The 20,178-nt window shown below is 38.0% G+C and overlaps 2 protein-coding genes across 6 annotated transcripts in view; one reads left to right on the top strand and one right to left on the bottom strand.

The window, feature by feature from the left end:
- The window catches only part of LOC107037089 (potassium voltage-gated channel unc-103), an 85,049-nt gene that overhangs the window by 42,367 nt on the left and 22,504 nt on the right, over nucleotides 1–20,178 (top strand). The gene's annotated exons all lie outside the window — the stretch shown is intronic.
- LOC107037088 lies at nucleotides 5,315–8,109 on the bottom strand. The gene is made up of 2 exons (XM_015255424.1): nucleotides 8,091–8,109; nucleotides 5,315–7,994 (listed from the first exon to the last, which is right to left on the bottom strand). Exon 2 carries the CDS (start codon nucleotides 7,979–7,981, stop codon nucleotides 6,068–6,070), a length of 1,914 nt encoding a protein of 637 aa, XP_015110910.1. The 5' UTR covers nucleotides 7,982–7,994; nucleotides 8,091–8,109; the 3' UTR covers nucleotides 5,315–6,067.

Below are 20,178 nucleotides of genomic sequence, written 5' to 3'. Positions count from 1 at the left end.
TTATCCAACTTTTCTCTCCATGTATGATCCCTCCACTTGTCCTTCCCGTTAACTGATCAGAGGTAAAAATTTCAATGAATAGGGAATAAGCGAGGGGAATATCTTATACAAACATTTGCTCCCCATTTTCCTCCTCCCTGCCGACACGCGTGAGGGTGTAAATTCCACGCACGTACCCTCCCTATATAAGGTGTCTTATATAAAGAGTCAACTTCAACTTCACTCATCCCCCCAAAAATATCCAAAATGTCGATAAAACCATCAACGATGTGGCATTGCCTTTATTTACATTGTTTCCCGCACTGAACAACCACCGTCCCCCTTTTTTCACATTCAGTACCTCAGTTATGAATACAAAATACACGATAGACACGTACACGGAGTTGATCAATGACTGACGGCCTTGTCTCGAGAAACCGACAATTTACGAGCCATAAACGTTTGTTTAAGGTCTCCACAGGCACGTATATCATCACTCCCTAACTGAAGTAGTTTCAAGTAATTTCCAATCAATTTTCGAATCATCGATTTTTACGGTCATTACCCAATTTCCAGAGACTGATTTACCACGTGATTTGAATTTATAGCGAGAGTCGAGTGTAGGGTTTATTGATTATAAAATTGTCGAGGCGTGGAATTGTCATGTGTCATCAACCACCAAAATTGATATCACTTTGATCCTTTCAATGACACTTCATCGGCATTTATTAATTCCGGAAAAATCGGGTATTTCCCCGTGAAAACCGATTAAAAACAAGTGGCAAATGCACTGTTAAGAAAATTTAACTGAATTTTCCCGAAAATGCCACTGAATTCAATTTAACGGAAACAAGTCTATGAAACTTCAAGTTTCCCTGAAAATTCAAGGAAATTCATGATTTTTCAGTGGAAGAACCATGAAGATTCCGAAATTTCCATGAATTTTCAATTTAAAAATGATAATTCAATAAGAAATTGCTCTGAAATTTCAAAAAATTGAAAATTCAAGGACATTTTTGTTTGAATTTTCCTAATTTCTATCAATTTCCATGGAATAATTCAACTGAAATTGAAAATTTCCATGAATTTTCCACGAAAACCACGAATTTTCAATGTTAAAATTCCCTGAAATTTCAATGAAACCGTCACTTGTTTCATATTTCAAGACTAAAGCCTGGAAACTGCAGTGAAAATTTTTTAACAGTGTGGCTCTCGTCGCACCCTAGTTAATACATTTTTGCTAATAAATTAGCAATTTGCCAGAATGGAATTTCTGTTATGCTGTATTTTAAATTGAACTCACCATCGACCCAACCTGGGCAGCCCCAACATTCAAATTTTTCACCTTTCCCAGAGTATTGATTTCAAAATAATTTTTTCAACGACAGATGAGGCAGTCCATCGCGTGATGGAACTCGGTCAAGATGGCATTGGGAAGAATACTTTAAGGATATCCGAGTATCTTTTACAATTTGGTACAGACCACACTGTAGATTCAACCATTTTCAGTCATCAAATTTCCCCCATCAAAATATATACAAAAAAATATATTTAAATTGGGCCAATTCAATAGGCTTTTTAATATATTTTTCAAAATATACATTATTCCGTCTGAGTTGTTAATTAAATTGCGTAAGAAAAATTTGACAAAAAAACATGAATATTCCGTGTTATTCAAATAACATTTTGTTCAGAATTATTTTCTTTTAAGCATTCGTTGTTTATAAATAAATAATTGAAATTGTTTAATCTTTCGAAAATTGTTCTTTGCCTCTTGGGAAAGGGGCAAAGAACAATTTTCCCACGAGTGTCGAACCCTATTTTTCACCACGACGTGTGGAAAGTGGGATTTTGCGCTCGCGAAGTGTGCGTAAAATTTTACTGTGCGCACAAGCGATGAAAGTAGCATCTATGACTATAGTCGAACTCCTGAGGCCAAAACTAGTTACTCTGACCCAAAAAATTGGTAATTTCGGATTTAATGTGTTTTGTGTGTACATCACCGGGCGGTTAAACGGAAGGGAAGTCTTATGGTTCTCGAGCCCTGATTCAATCTCTGAGCACGAAATTTTTCAATTTTCAAGTAACTATTTAAGTGTTCATTTGAACATTTTTTGAATATTGATTTTATTTATCAGATTGATTGATTTTTTTCTCATCACCTATGGGTGTCAAATAATTTTTATTGGATGTTATTCTAAATATTGAAATAATATTAAAATGCGTCTCGAGTTGGTAAACCTGTCGAGTGTTTTCTCCCTCTCAGTTCCATAGTCCAACCCATACCTGTCCCATGATACTAACTGACGTTCGAATCACGCGCCTGCGCGTGAGGGCGTAATTGCCCCAAAACTCATAATTTTCCGAATCATTTGTTCAAATAACTTTCTTATAAAATCTGAAAAAAATCTGAAACGTATACGTGGTCTCAAGAAAGATTTAATTTATCACCCACTAGTTTTTCCTCAATAGTTCATTATTTTTTTTGGGTCCCATGCAAATTTCTCTAATTGAGAGTGGGGTAACCTCGGAGGTTATAGCTGAAGAAGTTACAAAAATATCCAAATTTCATTTTTTTTTTCTTGAAACTGAGATCTGAAGAAAATGTGCAACAATTCTCAATGATGCAGCATACTTAGAAATTTCTCCCATGAATTTTCCAATTTCTTTTCATTATTTTTTACTTTTCAACCGAAACACCTTAACGAATACCATGCTTCCATTCAGAAGCAAAATTGAAAAAATATTATGATTTACAACTAAAGAAATTGGACTCATGAAGGGAATGGCCGTTTTGACCCCGATATGACCCCTAGAAAGACACGTGACCCATTAGTATTATAACAGAGGTCCCCGACACACATCCGCCCTTAACGATTCAACAGTACGTCCAGTTATTTCATCAAACACCCCTTTTGGTCTCACCTCTCTCTCTAGTACTACGGGTCACACGCTAATCTATGTGTTACTCGACCTGTCCCACGAGAACCACCTGCTCACACGCTCCCCACCCTCTTCCGCATTCTGGTACAATATATCAACAACTGCTTTTCGACACGCGACAATCAACTTCGCCACTTGAATTTCGGCAGCCCTAGTCTTTTGGTTTTTAAAAACTTATGTGCATGTTTATGAGTGTCGTTTCTTTTTGTTCGAAGATCTTTCATTCGATTGCGCACTTGAGGGATTCCTTCAAATAATAAGAATATTTCATGCATTCTATTTTACGAATAAATTATTGAAAAAGAATTCCACAATTTCAAGACTTCATTTTTTCAAATAAAAATTATCAATAAATTGCGAAGGCAGGGGACAATGACGTCACAACCCCGTACAAATCCGACGAGAGTCGGCGTTGACAGGGCGATATTGTGACGTCTTCCAAGGTCATCTTTTTTATTATTAAAAAAAATCTTTGGACATGAATCACCGAATGAAAAATAAAATCATGAAATACCCCTATTATTTTCCTAAATCCATCCTCTTAAACTGCACCGGACTGAAATGTTCTGTCTTTTAAATCCGCAAGAACTTTAAAGAACGCAATCATGATTGAACCCCTCCAATGCCCATCTCCAATAGCTCTCCCCCCACCCGCGGCTCCCGGAAAATCCCCTTATAACTTTCCTTGAATAATAGGCAATAATAGGAATATTTCATGCATCCTATTTTGCGAATAAATTATTGAAAAAGAATTCCACAATTTCAAGACTTCATTTTTTCAAATAAAAATTATCAAAAAATTGCGAAGGCAGGGGACAATGACATCACAACCCCGTACAAATCCGGCGAGAGTCGGCGTTGGCGGGGCGTTATTGTGACGTCTTCCAAGGCCATCTTTTTTATTATTAAAAAAACTATTTGGACATGAATCACCGAATGAAAAATAAAATCATGAAATACCCCTATTATTTTCCTAAATCCATCCTCTTAAACTGCACCGGACTGAAATGTTTTGTCTTCTAAATCCGCAAGAACTTTAAAGAACGCAATCATGATTAAACCCTTCCAATGCCCATCTCCAATAGTTCATCCCTCCCCCCCCCCCACGGCTCCCGGAAAATCCTCTTACAACTTTCCTTGAATCTGCAGACAATTCGAAGAACCCAGAAACACTGATCACCACTAAATAGGAATTAGGGGGTGGAGGTTGAAGCTCAGTGGACCTCTTAAATGAACAATTAAATGAGCGATGCCGAGGACGAAAATAGACGTTTGACGGGTGATGAAATACTCGGACACAGTTGGTCGGATTGGTCATTAATCTGGAAGCACAGAGATGAGTACGACAGTAATATCGATCTAGACGACGAGGAGGAAGTTGAATTGATAGTGAGTGGTGAAGTTATAGAGGATGTTGTTGTAATTGTCGGTGAGGGAAATCGTGGGGGTAATTGTGAAGTGGCGCCACATAGTGCAATGAATGCGGGGGCTGGCAGGGCTAATGGCACCCCCAGCCCCCAGGATATTCGTCTTCTGCATGAACTGGTTGAAGATATTGAGAAAGAACAGGATGATAGCAGTCGAGCCAAAGAGGAACAGGTAATTTTTGGCTTCCGAATGGAAGCATTGTATAATCGTCCAATTTTGACTTTCTCTACACGGAGAGAAATGTACGAGCAAAATTACCGTGCTCGCACAGTAAAGTGGGTTCAGATGGTCTTTCCAGGCGAAATGTACCGCAAAGAGTAGGAAATAGTAGTTTCCATGCCCGAGCCTTGGAAAACAGATACCGTCCCCCACGTGCAAGATTGCCTTCTGAGCCGAAGGCGATTTTTAGGTCATAAGGGCCATACGGGTCACAAGGTACAACAAGGAACAATAGATTACGAGGGTCAAGAGGGTCAAACTCCCTTACTTGATTATTTGATTAAGTTTTTTTTTTCCCTCGCCTTCGGCTCGGAAGGCAATCTTGCACGGGGGGGGGGGGGATATGTTTTCCATGGCGAGGCGTGTATATTAATTTTCGTGTCGAGGGACCTGCAAAACGCCAATTTCGTGGCGCGCAGCTCTGGTTTTGAACTGTGGTTTCAGATTGAATTCAATTTATTTAAAACGGCCCCTTTTGATTTTTTCAAAAATGTTAACAGCTCATTCAATTTGAAATGAAATGGAATAATTTTTTTTTCATGGAAAATACACTTCTTCCCCTTTAGAATGAGCCTAGACTGATCTTAATTAATGAATTTATTTCAGAATTATGAGTATCACAAAAAAAGTCAAAAGGGGCCGTTTTACCTCACTCTTCCTTATTGTTTTATTTTAATGTTCCATATATTAGTTTCTTATTCCCCAATTCTAACCCAAGATTGACACGTAAATTTGAACAATAGTATTTAGATTTAATTGAATTTATTGACGGAAGGATTCTTCATAACCTATTATCCGGTATCAATAATGAATTTTCCATTACATTTTTGTAGGTCCAATAATATTCACGGCATTACTTTCAGTGCCCGAATATTAATAATGGATTAGAATTGATGGATTTTATCATTTTATTGCTGAAATGAGAATAAAGAGGGTTTTAGTCCTGATGAGGGTTCTGATGTAGAACCGAAACGTCGACTCTACTCATTAACTGATTAACATCTGAGTGAATTATTGACCGCAAGGCCACTTAACGTCTGATTTTATTTGGTCATGGCGGAGGATGAGTCGATGGTTATTTGTTTTTTAAGCCAGACGAATAAGTAAAAAACACTTTTCTTAAGAGCAAATAGACTTGATTTTGATTAAGACGTATTCTCACTTCGAGATCAGTCGCAGAACTGAACGCAGAACATCGAAGCCACAAAGACCCAAAAACCACAGCCTTTTTATTATGATTTCTCTTCGAGGGCTTTATCAGATGTTTATATGATTTAGTGAATATTCGAATCTAGAGTTTCGTCGTAAGACCCCACAGACGGCTCTCTCCAAGAAGAGTGACCTTATAGTTTAATAAACCCAAGTTATATCGTTCAATAATATGATCGAATTGTTTTTGCTCTTTTCAACAATGTTCATTGTTACATTTTTATTTTCTGATTCATTTTTCAATTTAGAAATCATCATCAGAAGCCCTTGTCCCGCGAGCTAAATTGATTTATCCTCCTTTCTTGATCTCCATGACTTCAAATATCAACTTCACAAGAGCTTCGAGTATATATTGTAGATTCAAATAGGCAGTTGATTCCATAGATAATTGATCCACTTGCCGTCCGCCCACCCATTTGAATGACCCATCAGTTCCATTATCGAGAACCAACTCCTCCCCAAATTTATCCAAATACTTGATGTTCAACTGTTGTCCGAATATCTGCAATTCCCGCAGCAAGACATCACGATGTTTTCTACTTCCTTCCATGAAGAAGATGTTAGGAATGGAATTTGACTTCAACTGTGGCTCCAAAACCCATGAGTATTCGTACAAATGTTTGATCAATGTCAGCCCTTGTTCTTTATACTCCTTCGGTGCATCTTTCAAGAAGTCATTCATTCTCCGCAAGAGAGGAACATATGTCAAATCAATGGAAAAGGAATAATTTCCGTTACGCCGTAAATTATCGAGAGCCACATCGATTTTATACGAAATCGCCATGCACCGACTGCACGACAGTAGGATCTCTCTCATCGAATAGCTGTATGGCCTTTGGTTATCGATTTCAAAATCTCCCTGGAAGGGTATGCGATCACGGCTCGTCAACTCTCCCACGGATTTGAAGTTGCACACGACAGCCCGATCGCGTTCCTCCATTTGTCGGGGAAAAATCCTTCGGCTTTTCATGACCTTCCAGTACAGCTCAATGCAATCATTGATAGATTTTCGGATTCTCTTAATCATTGGATTCTTCGGAAGGTCAGGGTTATGAATAAAATGACCCATGACTCCGTTGTCGTCCAAATTCGCGAAATACCGCGAAAACTCCACATCCGACACATATCGAAGGTTCCAGTGCATTCCAGCAATCTTAGCTACTTGCAGCAATGTAACCTCAGACATATCGAATAAATAACGCATTTCCATGTTTGCTTTCAACTGGGGCTCAGACCTATTGACAGTGATTAATCCTACAAAGGTGTCTCGAAGTAAGCCAATCCCTTCTTGGAGAAGTTCCGTGGATTCATTGACCAACAGTGAAGTTACAGCTTTGTAGACAGCGGTGCTGTTGAACTCACGTATGCTAGCATCTGTCGGAAAGAACGGAAGATCCTCCAGGATTTCCGATGGCTGAAGTCCTTGGGTCAATGACTTCCGAAAGTCTTCAGGATGCGATGACCAAAAACTCAGTGTCTCTAACGTTGAAGATACTTCTTCGGATGTGTCTACAGCAGCAAATGAATCTGACCAGTCACTCACCTGCTGTTCGAAGGAAGCCAACGACAATAGGTCCTCGTAATCAGAGCCATAACTCTTTACTTTTTGCATGGGAACGCAATTACAAACGTAATTTGTCAGATTGCGCCAAAGGCCGATGTTGCTGTTGAAGATTTGCCTTGATTCCTCAGCAGAAGATATGTTGGGGGCCAGAAGAACTTGTGAAGTTAAATACAGAAGACCCTGCATCGGCGAGGAAAGGAGGCAGAAATCCACCAAACTGTCGTTGCTAGACTTTGGTGATAATGGATGGAATCCTGAAGGAAAGGAATTGTAGTAGAATTGTGCTCTTGTGTGCCAGCAGATGAGATATACATCCCGCATCACCTGGAAGAATTCCTGCTGGAATTCTATTGATTCTTGGTAGATCGTGTCAGATGGAGTTTTGAAGTACGGATAGCTCGAGGCGATCAGATTCAGGGTATTTCGGACCGACTTGGGGTGTAATACTGCATTATTCAGTATTTCGAAAAATTTGATGTGATTTCGGCTTGTTAGGGTGCCGTTGAAATCTTCCAGTCTGGCCTTACGCTGTTGAAGGAACTTTTTTACGTCTTCCTCTGAAACGCTAAGAGGTGTGGAAAAACAGCTACAGATTGATGAAAATAATAGTAGAAAGTAGATGATCTTTGGTGATGACATCTTTCTTGGAACACTGTTAAAAAAATATAGAAAGAAATAACAATTTCATTGAACATATTGACATGATTGAACACAAAATGTTGATTATGACCAATATGGGAACACTTACCGAATGATGTGACTGTACTGTAAACTGACACAATGATGACTGAAATGATGGACAAACCCCAGCTATTGAAGATCATGTTACGAGACATAATTTTTAGAGTTCACGTTGATAATTCTCGGGTCATAGTTTCTGACCTGCTGCGTCGATGGTAGATAATGTTGACCTTTATTTTTTTGTTGATATGATATAATTCTAGTGGACATAATAACACGTGGAGCGCTCTGTTTATTCTTAACGTATTGTCCTCTCGGCATGGGATGTGGGATGATATTTACAACGAAGGATCAGCGACTTCGAGGGGGAATCCCCTATTTTTTTAAATTCCTTGCCACAAATAGGAGGGAAGAGTGAGTGATGACAGGATAATGGTCACAAGAGACGAGGAAAAAGGACATTTTTCATCACTTGTGCGTAAAGTGGAATTTCACAATAGGTCCACTTTCGAATAAAAAATTCAAAAAAATGGTTTTTAATGTGCACTTTGCGCACATTGTGATGAAAAATAGTTTGTAATTGTGTGCAGGTTTACGGTGTACAACCTCCTACAATGATGATGATAACCTAGACAAGGCGATAAGATTAACATTTTCAATTCAAAATAGGGTTCGACACTTGTGGAAAAAGTGTTCTTTGACCCTTAAGAGGGTAGCACTTGGCTTCGGCGAGCGCTATACATCTGCCACTGGTCAAAAAAATATTTTTACGCACTCGTAGCGAAATATAATATTTTTATGATACCCTCCTGAAATACTACATTTCGCTACGAGTATGTAAAAGCCTTTTTTGACCCGTGGGAGGTGTGTACCCCTCCAAAGTATCAAAGAACACTTTTCGCATGAGTGTCGAACCCTATTTTTCATTACAATGTGTTGAAAAATTTCGCATTGTGCACAAGTGATGAAATATACTAATTTTCTTTAAGGCGACGGCCGTGGCTGTGTGGCTAGTGTAGGATTGGCACGCGGAGGACCCGGGTTCGCTTCCCGGCTGCGTCGCCAAATTTTCTGACACTCTCAATCTCACAGTTTCATTGTCGAGCGGGAGTCTCGTAAAAGAGACGACTGTACCTGGGCAGGTTTTTTCCTCAAGTGTGATTTTTCCTCGTCCTTCGGCGAACGCAGTACAGGGGGTGGGGGGGTGGGATAAGGGGCAAATCGTAAAAACCCGAGAGGGTGTAGGAAAGAGGAAAAATTACTAATTTTATGTCATAGGTGCCCAGAATCACGCGATTCTAACCTCGCTTCACTCGGTAGAATCGCGGATTCTGGGCCCTATGACATAAAATAGTATACGAAACTCGTGCGTAATGGTGTTTTTTGAGTCGTGGGATTATAAAACTCGCCTTCGGCTCGTTTTACAACTTCCCACGAGCCAAAAAACCCATTACGCACTTGTTGCGTAATATACTATTCTTTCGCAAATGAGAAGCAACACAAGACAGCATAACCTCGAAGAAGAGATATATTTATCCTGTATATGCGAAGCAAAACAAAACTTTTGGCAATTATGAATGAATTTCATAAATTGCTCCATTACTCCAAAAATCAATGAAATCGTAATATACTAATAAAAAATCAATTGCAACATTCCGCGTTGAATTGCTTTGACTACAGTAACAGCACATCTCGAAATGAAAAGTGCACGCTATAGACCAAATAGAGCCAAGTGGTTACGCCTGCGCACCGGTTTATCCATTGCTAGTAGCCCTCTCTGTCTCTCTCCCTCAGCAACATCTGTCTCACTTCTGTTAGCCTACTCTCGCCGTGGAAGAATCAATAGGCAACCCCTCTTGTGTACAGGTGGCGGTGGTACAGGGCGCTCGCGAAAATTGTCACGGCGCAGTACAACTCTCGTGAGAGTGTAGAACGTTATGTGTTCAACGTAGATACAATTGTTTTGATTGAAGGAAAATTAGACAAAGTGAATTGTCAATTGCTCTGTGATGGCGACATTTTACTGTTGATTTTCCCTTCCTGAGATGAAGTCATTTTTTTCAAGGAAATTTGTGACATTCGGGTGGGGCCCTTTGTTTTGAACTTATACCTCAATTTGCGAACAATTATTTTTTAATTTTTCTCAAATTTTTTTCGTACGATTTTTTTTGCGAATTCTATTGTTAGTCGAGTGGGGTGCTTTTATTTCGCGGCGCCGGTTTTTCTGGGTCAGGTGTCAATATTCTTTTCACGGAATTGGGGACATTTGAAAGGCTGATAATGGTGGAGTTACGTTTCAATTCAACTCCGGTAGTTTAATGAATTGCGAAAATGGGGAGGACAAATGTGATAACTCGTGAAATTTTCAATTAAGTGATTAAAAAATGTTGATTTGTGTAAAAAAAAATTAATTGCACTGATAACTAAGAAACATATCTGCACATAAACCAAACAATTAATTAAAAGTAAAGTGAATCAGTCGTTTTTTACGCGTGAGACTGACATTAATGGTTGATTAACGTCAATTTTCGTTGATTAAAGATAAAGTTTAATCTACAGATTTTCCTATCGGGTCGGAAAACCCCTCAGACCCACGAGACTGTTGTTTACTTGATCCATCCATTAATTATTACCCTGAAGCAATTTTGAAATGGTGATGTTATTTGTAATTCCAAATTTACACTGTTTTTTACACAATAATAATTCCTAAAAAAAGGACTGAACAACAGCTGCATTTGACCCATTCAGTTCTGTCCAGTCTCTTGTTTACCGTAAATGTAATGAAAAAAGTTATCCGATATTTGTGAAGCACAACTGCGAAAAATTGAACCCGCAGAGGAAGAAATATCAACAATCAACTTATTGAATGTTATCGAAAACAGAAACATAAAAAGTGACGGTTGTATATTCTTCCAACAATGGGAGGTGAAGTCATTGTTTTCCGGCAGTGAAGCCAATAAATCTGGTCCATTGGGCATTGAAACATCAAAAATAACCGGAAACAAAGGAATTTCCAGAGAACTACCCTTCAAAAAAGGCAAAATGAAATGCAATAAAACTCTCAGCATCTCAGAGGCCCATACACAACAGGTAGAAGAATAATAAAAAACTGAATGGAGTGACACAAAATCCATTCAAAATTGAGCTGCACGAGAGAAGCCAAACGGAGGAAGGGAAGCGGAGAGATATATCCGGAGGATTATGGAAACGAAGCAGCAGGACGGATAGAAGAGATGATCAGATAGAATTGAAGCCAAAGAGTCACGAAGTTGACTCATCAGCGTATCTAATTGACAAAATTGATCGTGCACCACCGCCAGTGATAATTCGCCGTAAACGTATAGCATCTAGAGCATCGTACAATCATCATCGTCCAACATCAGATACAACGAGTGATTCAGCTGGTTCTGATTTGGCTAAAATAACGGAGAAAGATGATCGTTTGTACTTGTGTCCAGGTTTGCGGTGTACAACCTCCTACACTGATGATGATAACCTAGACAAGGCGATAAGTTCATCAACATTTTCGAGTCATTCATCTAGCATAAGAAGATCATGGAAAAAGAATCGTTTGTTTGGTAATGAGAGTCGCCTGATCAGATCGTCCAAACGACCTTTCAAGAAGAGCTTCTCGAGATCATCGGCATCGATATCATCGTCTAGTTCATCAGTGGCATCAGCATCATGCTCATTGACGAGAAATTGGCCGGGACGGAGTAATCAGCGGCAGAATGAGGAGTCGTCAACTCCGTTGAACGTTGATATCAACGATGGAGTCGATAATGATGAAGACAAATCAAAGGACTCGATATTTGGCATCTGGCCAAAACGCTCATTAACACTGCCAATTGGTCGGAAACTCGCTGCGTGGGGAAGGGAGGGCAAGAATTTACTGGTAAAATCTGTCTCATCCGCAAACACGTTTGTACCGACGACAATGACATGCATCAAGTCCCCGAGGGCTATGTCGGAGAACCTACTGGGACGATCTGACACTGATGAGTGTAACATGACGATGTCAGGATCTAAATCGGTGGAGCATCATTCGAAGAAGGGGGGCTCGTTGAAGGATGGAAGACTGACAGCGCCGATTGTGATTGAGGTGCCGCAGCAACAGGCGGGCCAGCTAGTGCAACGGTGGAGTAGTGTGAGAGTCAAGGGAAGCAGTACGAAGAGTTTATTGCTGGAAAATGGCGGACCTCAGGCGCAGATCAGAGAAACACTCAATAAGGAGGTATTGTTTTCAAGATGATATAGCAGACAGTAGATGGGAAACACGATAGTTTCATCAATTGCGAAGATAATGAGTCGTTTTAGGGGGGAATTGTTGAGGCAGGAAGAGCTGTATTGTGAGAAATACTGACAAGCTTTGAATAATGGGAGGGTGAAGGACGGCTTCGAAAGAGGTTTGATCCTGAAAACGAATTCCTATAAAAATAATCATCAGGACCCGGGACTATCCATGAGAATTTGTATTGATATACATAAATGTTTTGAATTTGCGAATCAATTCGAAATTCGGACATGACATTATGATATATTCAGAGACACACTCAACAAGCGGGTATTGTTTTCAAGATGGTACGGCAGACAGTAGATGGGAAACACGATATTTTCATCGATTTCGAGAATAATGAGTAGTTTTAGGCGAGAATTGTTGAAGAAGGAAGAGCTGCATTGTGAGAAATGCTGAAAAATTTTGAATAATGGGAGGGTGAAGGACAGCTTTCAAAGGGCTTTGGTCTTACAAATGAATTCCTATAAAAATAATCATCAGAACCCGGGACTATCCATGCGAATTGTTATTGATATACGCAAATGTTTGGAATTTGTAAATCAATTTGAAATTTGGACATGACATCGTATATTCAGAGAAACACTCAACCAGCAGGTATTGCTTCCAAGATGACACGGCAGAATAATGAGTCGTTTTAGGGGCGAATTGATGAGGAAGTAAGAGATGTATTGTGAGGAATGCTGAGAAGCTTTGAATAATGGGAGATCATGGGAATTACACAAATCAATTCGAAATTTTCCTAAAACTTATTTTTGAACATGCCACCATAGCATATAATTAGGTTAGGTAAGCAGATCCTTGGGGATACCTAGAATATCACACATGTCAAAGAGTAGTTGATATCAGGTTCTGATGTTCCAATTATCGGAGATTTAATCACCCAGACTATTCCTATATCCACCTGAGCCACTGAATTCAATGTGCCATTTCAATTCAATTACTCCAAAATAGGGTTTGCCAGTCTTGGAAGGAAAGCCTGCAACTGCTTTGAATGCATTGAACCGCACATGTCTCCAGGCTCGTCCCTTATTGGTCGAAAAAGGCGGGATTTTTGAATCTGAAAAAAAGTCTGTTCTTTAAACTCGAATTAGGGCAAGAGTTCTTCACCCATTTTCTCCATCTCATTTAGCTTCTCCTCAGATATCATTTGTCTCGTGATATCGATTTGAGATAGGATGTCGAGGCTTCAATTCTCGATGCAGAGCTGTCGTTTGCAGAGCTAATAGACGATTTCCTCCCAATAATAGGGTATCAACAACGATTGAGCTTATGTCTAAATTTCTCAGGGGTTTCCAACGAATATTCTGTCATGAGATAAAACTAATTTCTCATATATTTGTAAAAACAATCTGCAGAGATCCAACTACAGTCATATTTCTCGATTTCCATCAGCTCTAGCGGATTACACTGATAGAACGGATTAGTTGTTGTTAACGAATGGATTTTGGTTAACGAATGTATATTTGAGGAGCCTTGTTTGACTTGACTTTCGCCATTCAAGTGAACCATTCGTTAACTATTAACGAATATTCATTTGGTCATATTCAACTGTACCATTCGTTAATAGTGAACGAATCTCGTTTGTAATCAATGAATCATTCTATCAGTGTATATAATATGATTGTAGTTGGATCTCTACAGACTGTCTTTGAAATATATGAGAAATTAGTTTTATCTCATGACAGAATATTCGTTGGAAACCCCTAGTAGATTATATAATCCGCTAGAGCTGATGGGAACCGGGATTTAATACTCCCCGAGGTTATCATCACTCAAAATCTCAGTAAAGGAAGCGGTAATATTTTGTTGTAGATTAAGCATATGTAAATTCTCACTAGCGAATCACTTCATTCCGTACATCTCCAGAGCATGTGAACAAATGGAAAAATTAGCAATTACTCTTTGATTATTCAGAGTTTCGTGGACCTCGTGGGTTCACTGTTTACCTTTTCGGATTGAATCCAACACACGTGCTTAGCCTGTGCGCAGTAACCCTGCAGTATCAACAGCATTATCTCGGGGTACACAAATTTCTGCCGTTCCGCTATCGGAGATCTGCCAGTGTTCCATGTATAAAACTCTTGTGTATTTTTCTGTTTCCTACTCTCGCGACTGCTTCAACTTTAGCTATTTTTGGAGATGGTGTGTTTTTCCACCCCTTCTACTTGAGGTCCGTCTTCTACAAGAGAATTCGATAGATCAGTAGCGAAGCGATCATGAAGAATAGAGGGAAGGAGGTCGAACTGCGCTATGGGGGCCTCCGGTGAAAATGGGGAGGGCAAATGAATGGGTACAGTGGGTTACGAAGTAGGGATGGACGATGTTTGTTGATTAATCGAATACATCGATTTTTCATACCCGAACATCGATGTTTTTCATTCGATGTTTTCAACGGCCGATTAATCGATTTTCGATTCTTTTTTCCAAACATCGATATTTCTGACCAACCTAACGAAATTGTTCATTTTTCTGTTGAATAATAATGTTGATTGATTGAGAATAAATACAATAATAATTTATCCGCAATCAGAAGTAATTATTTTCTACAGTATGTATGTTATAAATAATAAGCGAACAAGTCCAGTCGTCTATTATTTTTTTAAATTGAAAATTTTTCATTTTTCTTTAATCTAAATTTTTAATAATTATTGCAGCTAGCGGAAAATATTCAATATATTTTTTTAAATTAATCAAAAGTCTGGTTTCGACATTCAAAAGTTAACTCTCCAGCAGTACTTATCATAAGTTCTAGCAGTACTAAACGTAAGTTCCTCGGGTTGGATTTTTTTAATACATATTTTTCAATGAAAATGAGAAGAAAAAAAATTATTCTTAACAATTTGTTTTTTGTCCTGTGTAATGAGAAAAATATCGATGTTTTTTTAAAATATCGTCCATCCCTAGACACAAGATTTCCCATGTATTAGTGTATTTGTTGATTCTGCCTTCAAATCCAATTTATCCATCGATACTCTTGGTATGCTCTTGTTTTATTCCGTTTTCTATCATTATTCTTCAATAAAATGAAAAAAGTTTGATAATAATGACGCGGATGTGTTCTTCGTTCACGAAAGCGCAAAATTTCCTTCAAATCAGTGACGACGCGGTAAACTGGGTTCCGTCGATTTTAAATTTTGATCAGTTTTTTATGAATATCTCGGAATCTAAGAGAGATAACAAAATTTTTCTCATTATCTTTTTTATAACCCTCAATTACCTCATTATCCTATTATAACCCTCAACTCTTCCAGAGAAAAGTTAAGTCGATTCCATGAGTTCTCGAAAGATTTCCACACAATTTTTTTACTTTTCCATTCTGTCACAACAATTTTATTAAAATGGTATTCATATTTTTTTCGAAGTCTTTTCTCGTGAAGTAAAAATTCAGCAGTGAAAGTAGCCAAAGTTATTTTTCCAGCACTGAAGTTATTAATAAAACGAAAGATGAAAATTATAATATGTATGTTGTGAATCATGGAAGAAAGGAGATAGCCATGAGGCCTCTCTATTTTAATGCTCGTATAAAAGCATCAGGGTTACCCTCGCTGAAAATCCACCTTGATATATTCCGAATGTTTTTTTCCTCTTTTCTCCCCGTCTTTTTCTTTTTATTCTCCTGGGGTATTATTACCAGCGTAACTCACGATGAAGGCGTCGGTGAGGCCTGGAAACGTTGCGGATTTTAGTCGAGCCGCGCGCGTCGTCGCGTGAACGTTTTCCACTGAAGATTTACATTTCCAACATTTGCAATTCATAAAGTTTGAAAGAAACTTCACTTTTCGTAAGAAAAATTTCCCCACATTTTTGACTCTATAAAATCATGATAATATTATCAGAAAAACTTGAGGTGATATTTCCACGCTTCAGGAAACAGTGAACGAGTGAAGAAAAGCCGCGGAAGTATTTATTATTTTCTGCGGAACTCTAGGATGCAGTATACCATTGTTATTAAAATGCCGTCGAGAATATTGCGCGTGTTCCTTGGGAAGAATAGAATAAGAAAATTCAGATCAACTTTGTCGACGGTAAGAAGTTTATTTTTCGTGAAAACTACGCGAGAAAATATTCAAGTGCAAGAAGATATACATGACACAATGGATTCTTTTCCTCAACTTTTTATTCCGTCATCTCTGTATTTGCATTCGTGATGTGAATTCGATACAATAGCTGATTGCTCAGGTGAAAGCATCGGCAAATACAGGAAATGGAGTAAACAGTATTTCTTGATGGACATCAACTTGAGTTTTGATAATTGAATGATTTTTCAACACGAGTAGTTATCCTGGCTGTATTGCTCGTGAAGAGAATCGATGAATCGAGAGTGAGAAAAAATAAACAGGGTCATGTACCCGCGCGCTGATGGGTGACCCCAATGTTCTTGTTTGCTTCTCGGGTTAATCTCGCGTGTTGTTCCTCGTACGATGCATCGACTTACCTGGGAAATATATCGGCTTACATGTTGCTTCGTTGGTCATTCATCTGAGGTTTAAACGTGGTCTTTTTTAAGGTATATCCCTGGAGAACAGGTTTTTCTTATGATTCTCCTCATGTTCTTCACAGATAACGTTTATCATATTCTCCAGCTATTGAAAAAAATTCTAACTAGCTGTACTGCACAGTTTAGGAGATAACAAATAATGAAACGCAGGGCATAAGCCAAACGGGGGTTGTGGGTCCTGCAGAACTCGATTTTTCTATCTTATGAGAAAACGGTTCTTACGATGTTCTTAAAAAATGAATCTGTGGTAAATGGATAAATTCCGAATACGGTGAATTTTTTGTAAAATTTTCTAGTTCATAGTTTCTCCGGTATTCAACTATAAAAAATGGAAGTCTCGTGAAATTATTTCTTATTTGATTCAAAAAATTAATTAACAAATAATTTCGTATTTGATTCAAACAGTTATTGTTGCCTTAAAAAAAAACTTAAATTCGATAATAGTCTTTACAGTGCACTTGATAATCTCTTGATATTAAACTTGATAATTGCCTCAAAATGATTGATAGTTAACTCGGAATAAATTGATAATTAAATGATATAGAGACGCTACAGAGATCGCTACACTCAATACAATACGGTGATGTACTCGGTTCAGCGGTGACGTTGATACTGTACTCAATAGGTGACTCTCTAACAGGTGTATACTCTTTGATGGATAGATTGACACTGAAATTCATATTTGGCGATTTGCTACGTGATTTGCCCGTGAACCCGAAGGATCCCGAAGTCTGTCGAGATTTTCCGTTGAGACCGGTAACTTTTGATGACGACTTATTTGCTGCGTTTCAAACAAACCTTTTTTATAGCTCTCAATTCACTACAAAAAAAGCCCATAACAAAAATTTTGCTATCTGCCTTAGATTACGAGATATTCATTAAAAACTGGCCAATAATCAAAATCGACTTAAACAGTTTCACCGCTTCGCTACTTAATTAATTTCAAAGAAAAAAAATGTTAAGGATATCCCAGTACTTTGACTATTTTTTCTCCAGTGAAATGCTTTTTTACTTTTCTAGTCGAGCCTCACAGCTTTCATTTGAGCCCCATTTGACCCTAAGTTTCCGGACATTTTACAAAGATTTTATTATTTAAACTTTGCAGGTCTGAATTTGAATCTTGATATTGAACTGTTAGAAAACATAAAAATCTGAAGAAATTTTAGAAAGTTTACTTTTGGAGGAAGATTGATGAAATAATTAAAAAGTTGCAATTTTTGAAAATTATGAGCCTTTTCTATAAATAATTTATAAATAATCAATTTTCTACCATAAAAATTATTTGTTCGGAATCGTAACAAATTTATTCATATTCAGAATTTTACCAAAAACCGATTTCATACCTAAAAAAAGGTTTCCGAAAGTTTAAACAATTTTAATTATTTAATTATAAACAACGAATGTTTAAAAAATAATAATTCTGTGCAAATTGAAATTTGAATGACACTGAATAATCATGATTTTTTTCAAATATTTCTCACGCGATTTGATTGACAAATTTGATGATTGAAAATTGTTGAATCTATAGTGTGGTCTGTACCAAACTGTAAAAAATACTTGGATATCCTTAAGCCCTTGGAACAAATTTCACTTCCCACACTCGCGCGTGAGGCGCTCCCCACTGCACTCACTCCGTTAACTCCACTATAATCGCATAGTACCCCTGTAATTGGGGGAGTTGTAAACTTTATAACCCTTATTAATTGCTTTCATTGCAGTAGCTCCGCTACCCGGACATTGCCCACGCCTGGGTTAGAGTGCATGTTTCAAGCGAGTCATGTATGCATCGATTCAGACTGGAAGCCCAAGGGTTGTAGGTTCAGACCCAACCTCCGGCGATTTTTCATTTATCTCAAATTTACAATCCAGAAATTTCTACAAAAAATCAGAGATTGAATAACTCACTGTACATATCCTAGGGCTTATGTTAGTAAATGCTGGCGTGGCAATTTCACACGGAGAGAAATTTTTGATAAAAATTGTCTTACCGTTCTATAAAAGTGTATCATGAGTCATTGTTTCCTCATTTCTATCCCGAAATTTAGTCAAAATTCATATATGACAATAAAATTTTATTCCATGTCAGAGAAATTTGATCCCGATAAAAATAAAATTACTGTTCCGATAGGGTAAAATTTACCAACCGTTCTAGGATTTTCGTTGTTATCTACATAAAAATTATTGGACTGGAAGGGTAAAATTTATTATGCACGGAGAGAAATTTTTTAGAAAAATTTTAGTGCTAGCACGGAAAAAGAGGCGCAAAGTGACGGCCAGGAAAAAATCCACTGCTGGCACTAGAAATTTTATTGGAAAAAACGTGAATTTTCCCCCGTTTTTCGGTGAAAATTTCGCAGAAATACCAAGAAATTTTACCTTAACAGCACTAGAATTTTTCACAGCCGGTGGATTATAATTTTTTCCAGTACTCGTACTAGAATTTCTTTAGAAAATTTCTTTTCGTGTGCGTCAGGATAAAATTTCTCCAACGTAAAATAAAATTTGATCATCATCTATTACTTTTGACTAAATTTCGGGATAGAAATGAGGAAACGAGGGCTCACGATAGACTTTTATAAAACGGTAGGATAATTTTTATCAAAAATTACTTTCAGCCCGGTGGCCTGGCGTAGTGGTTAAGGCCGTTGCCTCACAACGGATAGGTTCCAGGTTCGATTCCTGGCCGGGTAGAATGGTGAGATCTAACCATTTTTAAAGTCTTGATCAATCGCCATATAGTCTCATCAGACTCGAAGCGATATAAAATAAGCATAAAAAAAAAAAAAAAAAAAATTACTTTCCGTGCAGAGAGTATTTTCTGCAAAATTCACGCCGCGTTCAGCTCAGTAATTTCCACAAAAAAATGAAATTTTCCCTGGACATGTTCTTCATTCAAATTGGGACCATAAGGGAAAACCCCTAATGACTTTAACACAAAGTTATGAAAGAAATTAATTATCCGAGTTGGCTCTTGTACCGAGATTATATGGGGCTTTGAAAGCCTCGCAGACAGGTAATATTGATAATTAGATGGAAACCTTCGAACCCCATGTAACCCCATTCTAAGAAGCAATTATGATCGTTAATTTCTGCTTCAACTTTGCGGTGAAATCATGAAAGCTGCTGAACACGGATGTTTCTTCCACGATTGAATACTCGAAGCAAGCAGGGGACAGCGAGCATATGATAGCGCGCCATATGACAGTGAGCATGCCACTGAGTGATGTCTTCTGAAATATTACAAAAGTTTATAGCTTTAAAACGCTAACTAGTAGCAGAAACTAACTAGTAGCACAAGCTACAGTGATTTCTATTTTTTTTTAAATGGAAAAACGGAAAAGCGGGAATATCTCAAAAACT

The sequence above is a fragment of the Diachasma alloeum genome, unplaced genomic scaffold, assembly GCF_001412515.2.
Source record: "Diachasma alloeum isolate Michigan unplaced genomic scaffold, Dall2.0 Dall_scaffold_00213, whole genome shotgun sequence".
NCBI classification, from domain to species: domain Eukaryota; kingdom Metazoa; phylum Arthropoda; class Insecta; order Hymenoptera; family Braconidae; genus Diachasma; species Diachasma alloeum.
This window is presented reverse-complemented; position numbering and strand designations above follow the sequence as displayed.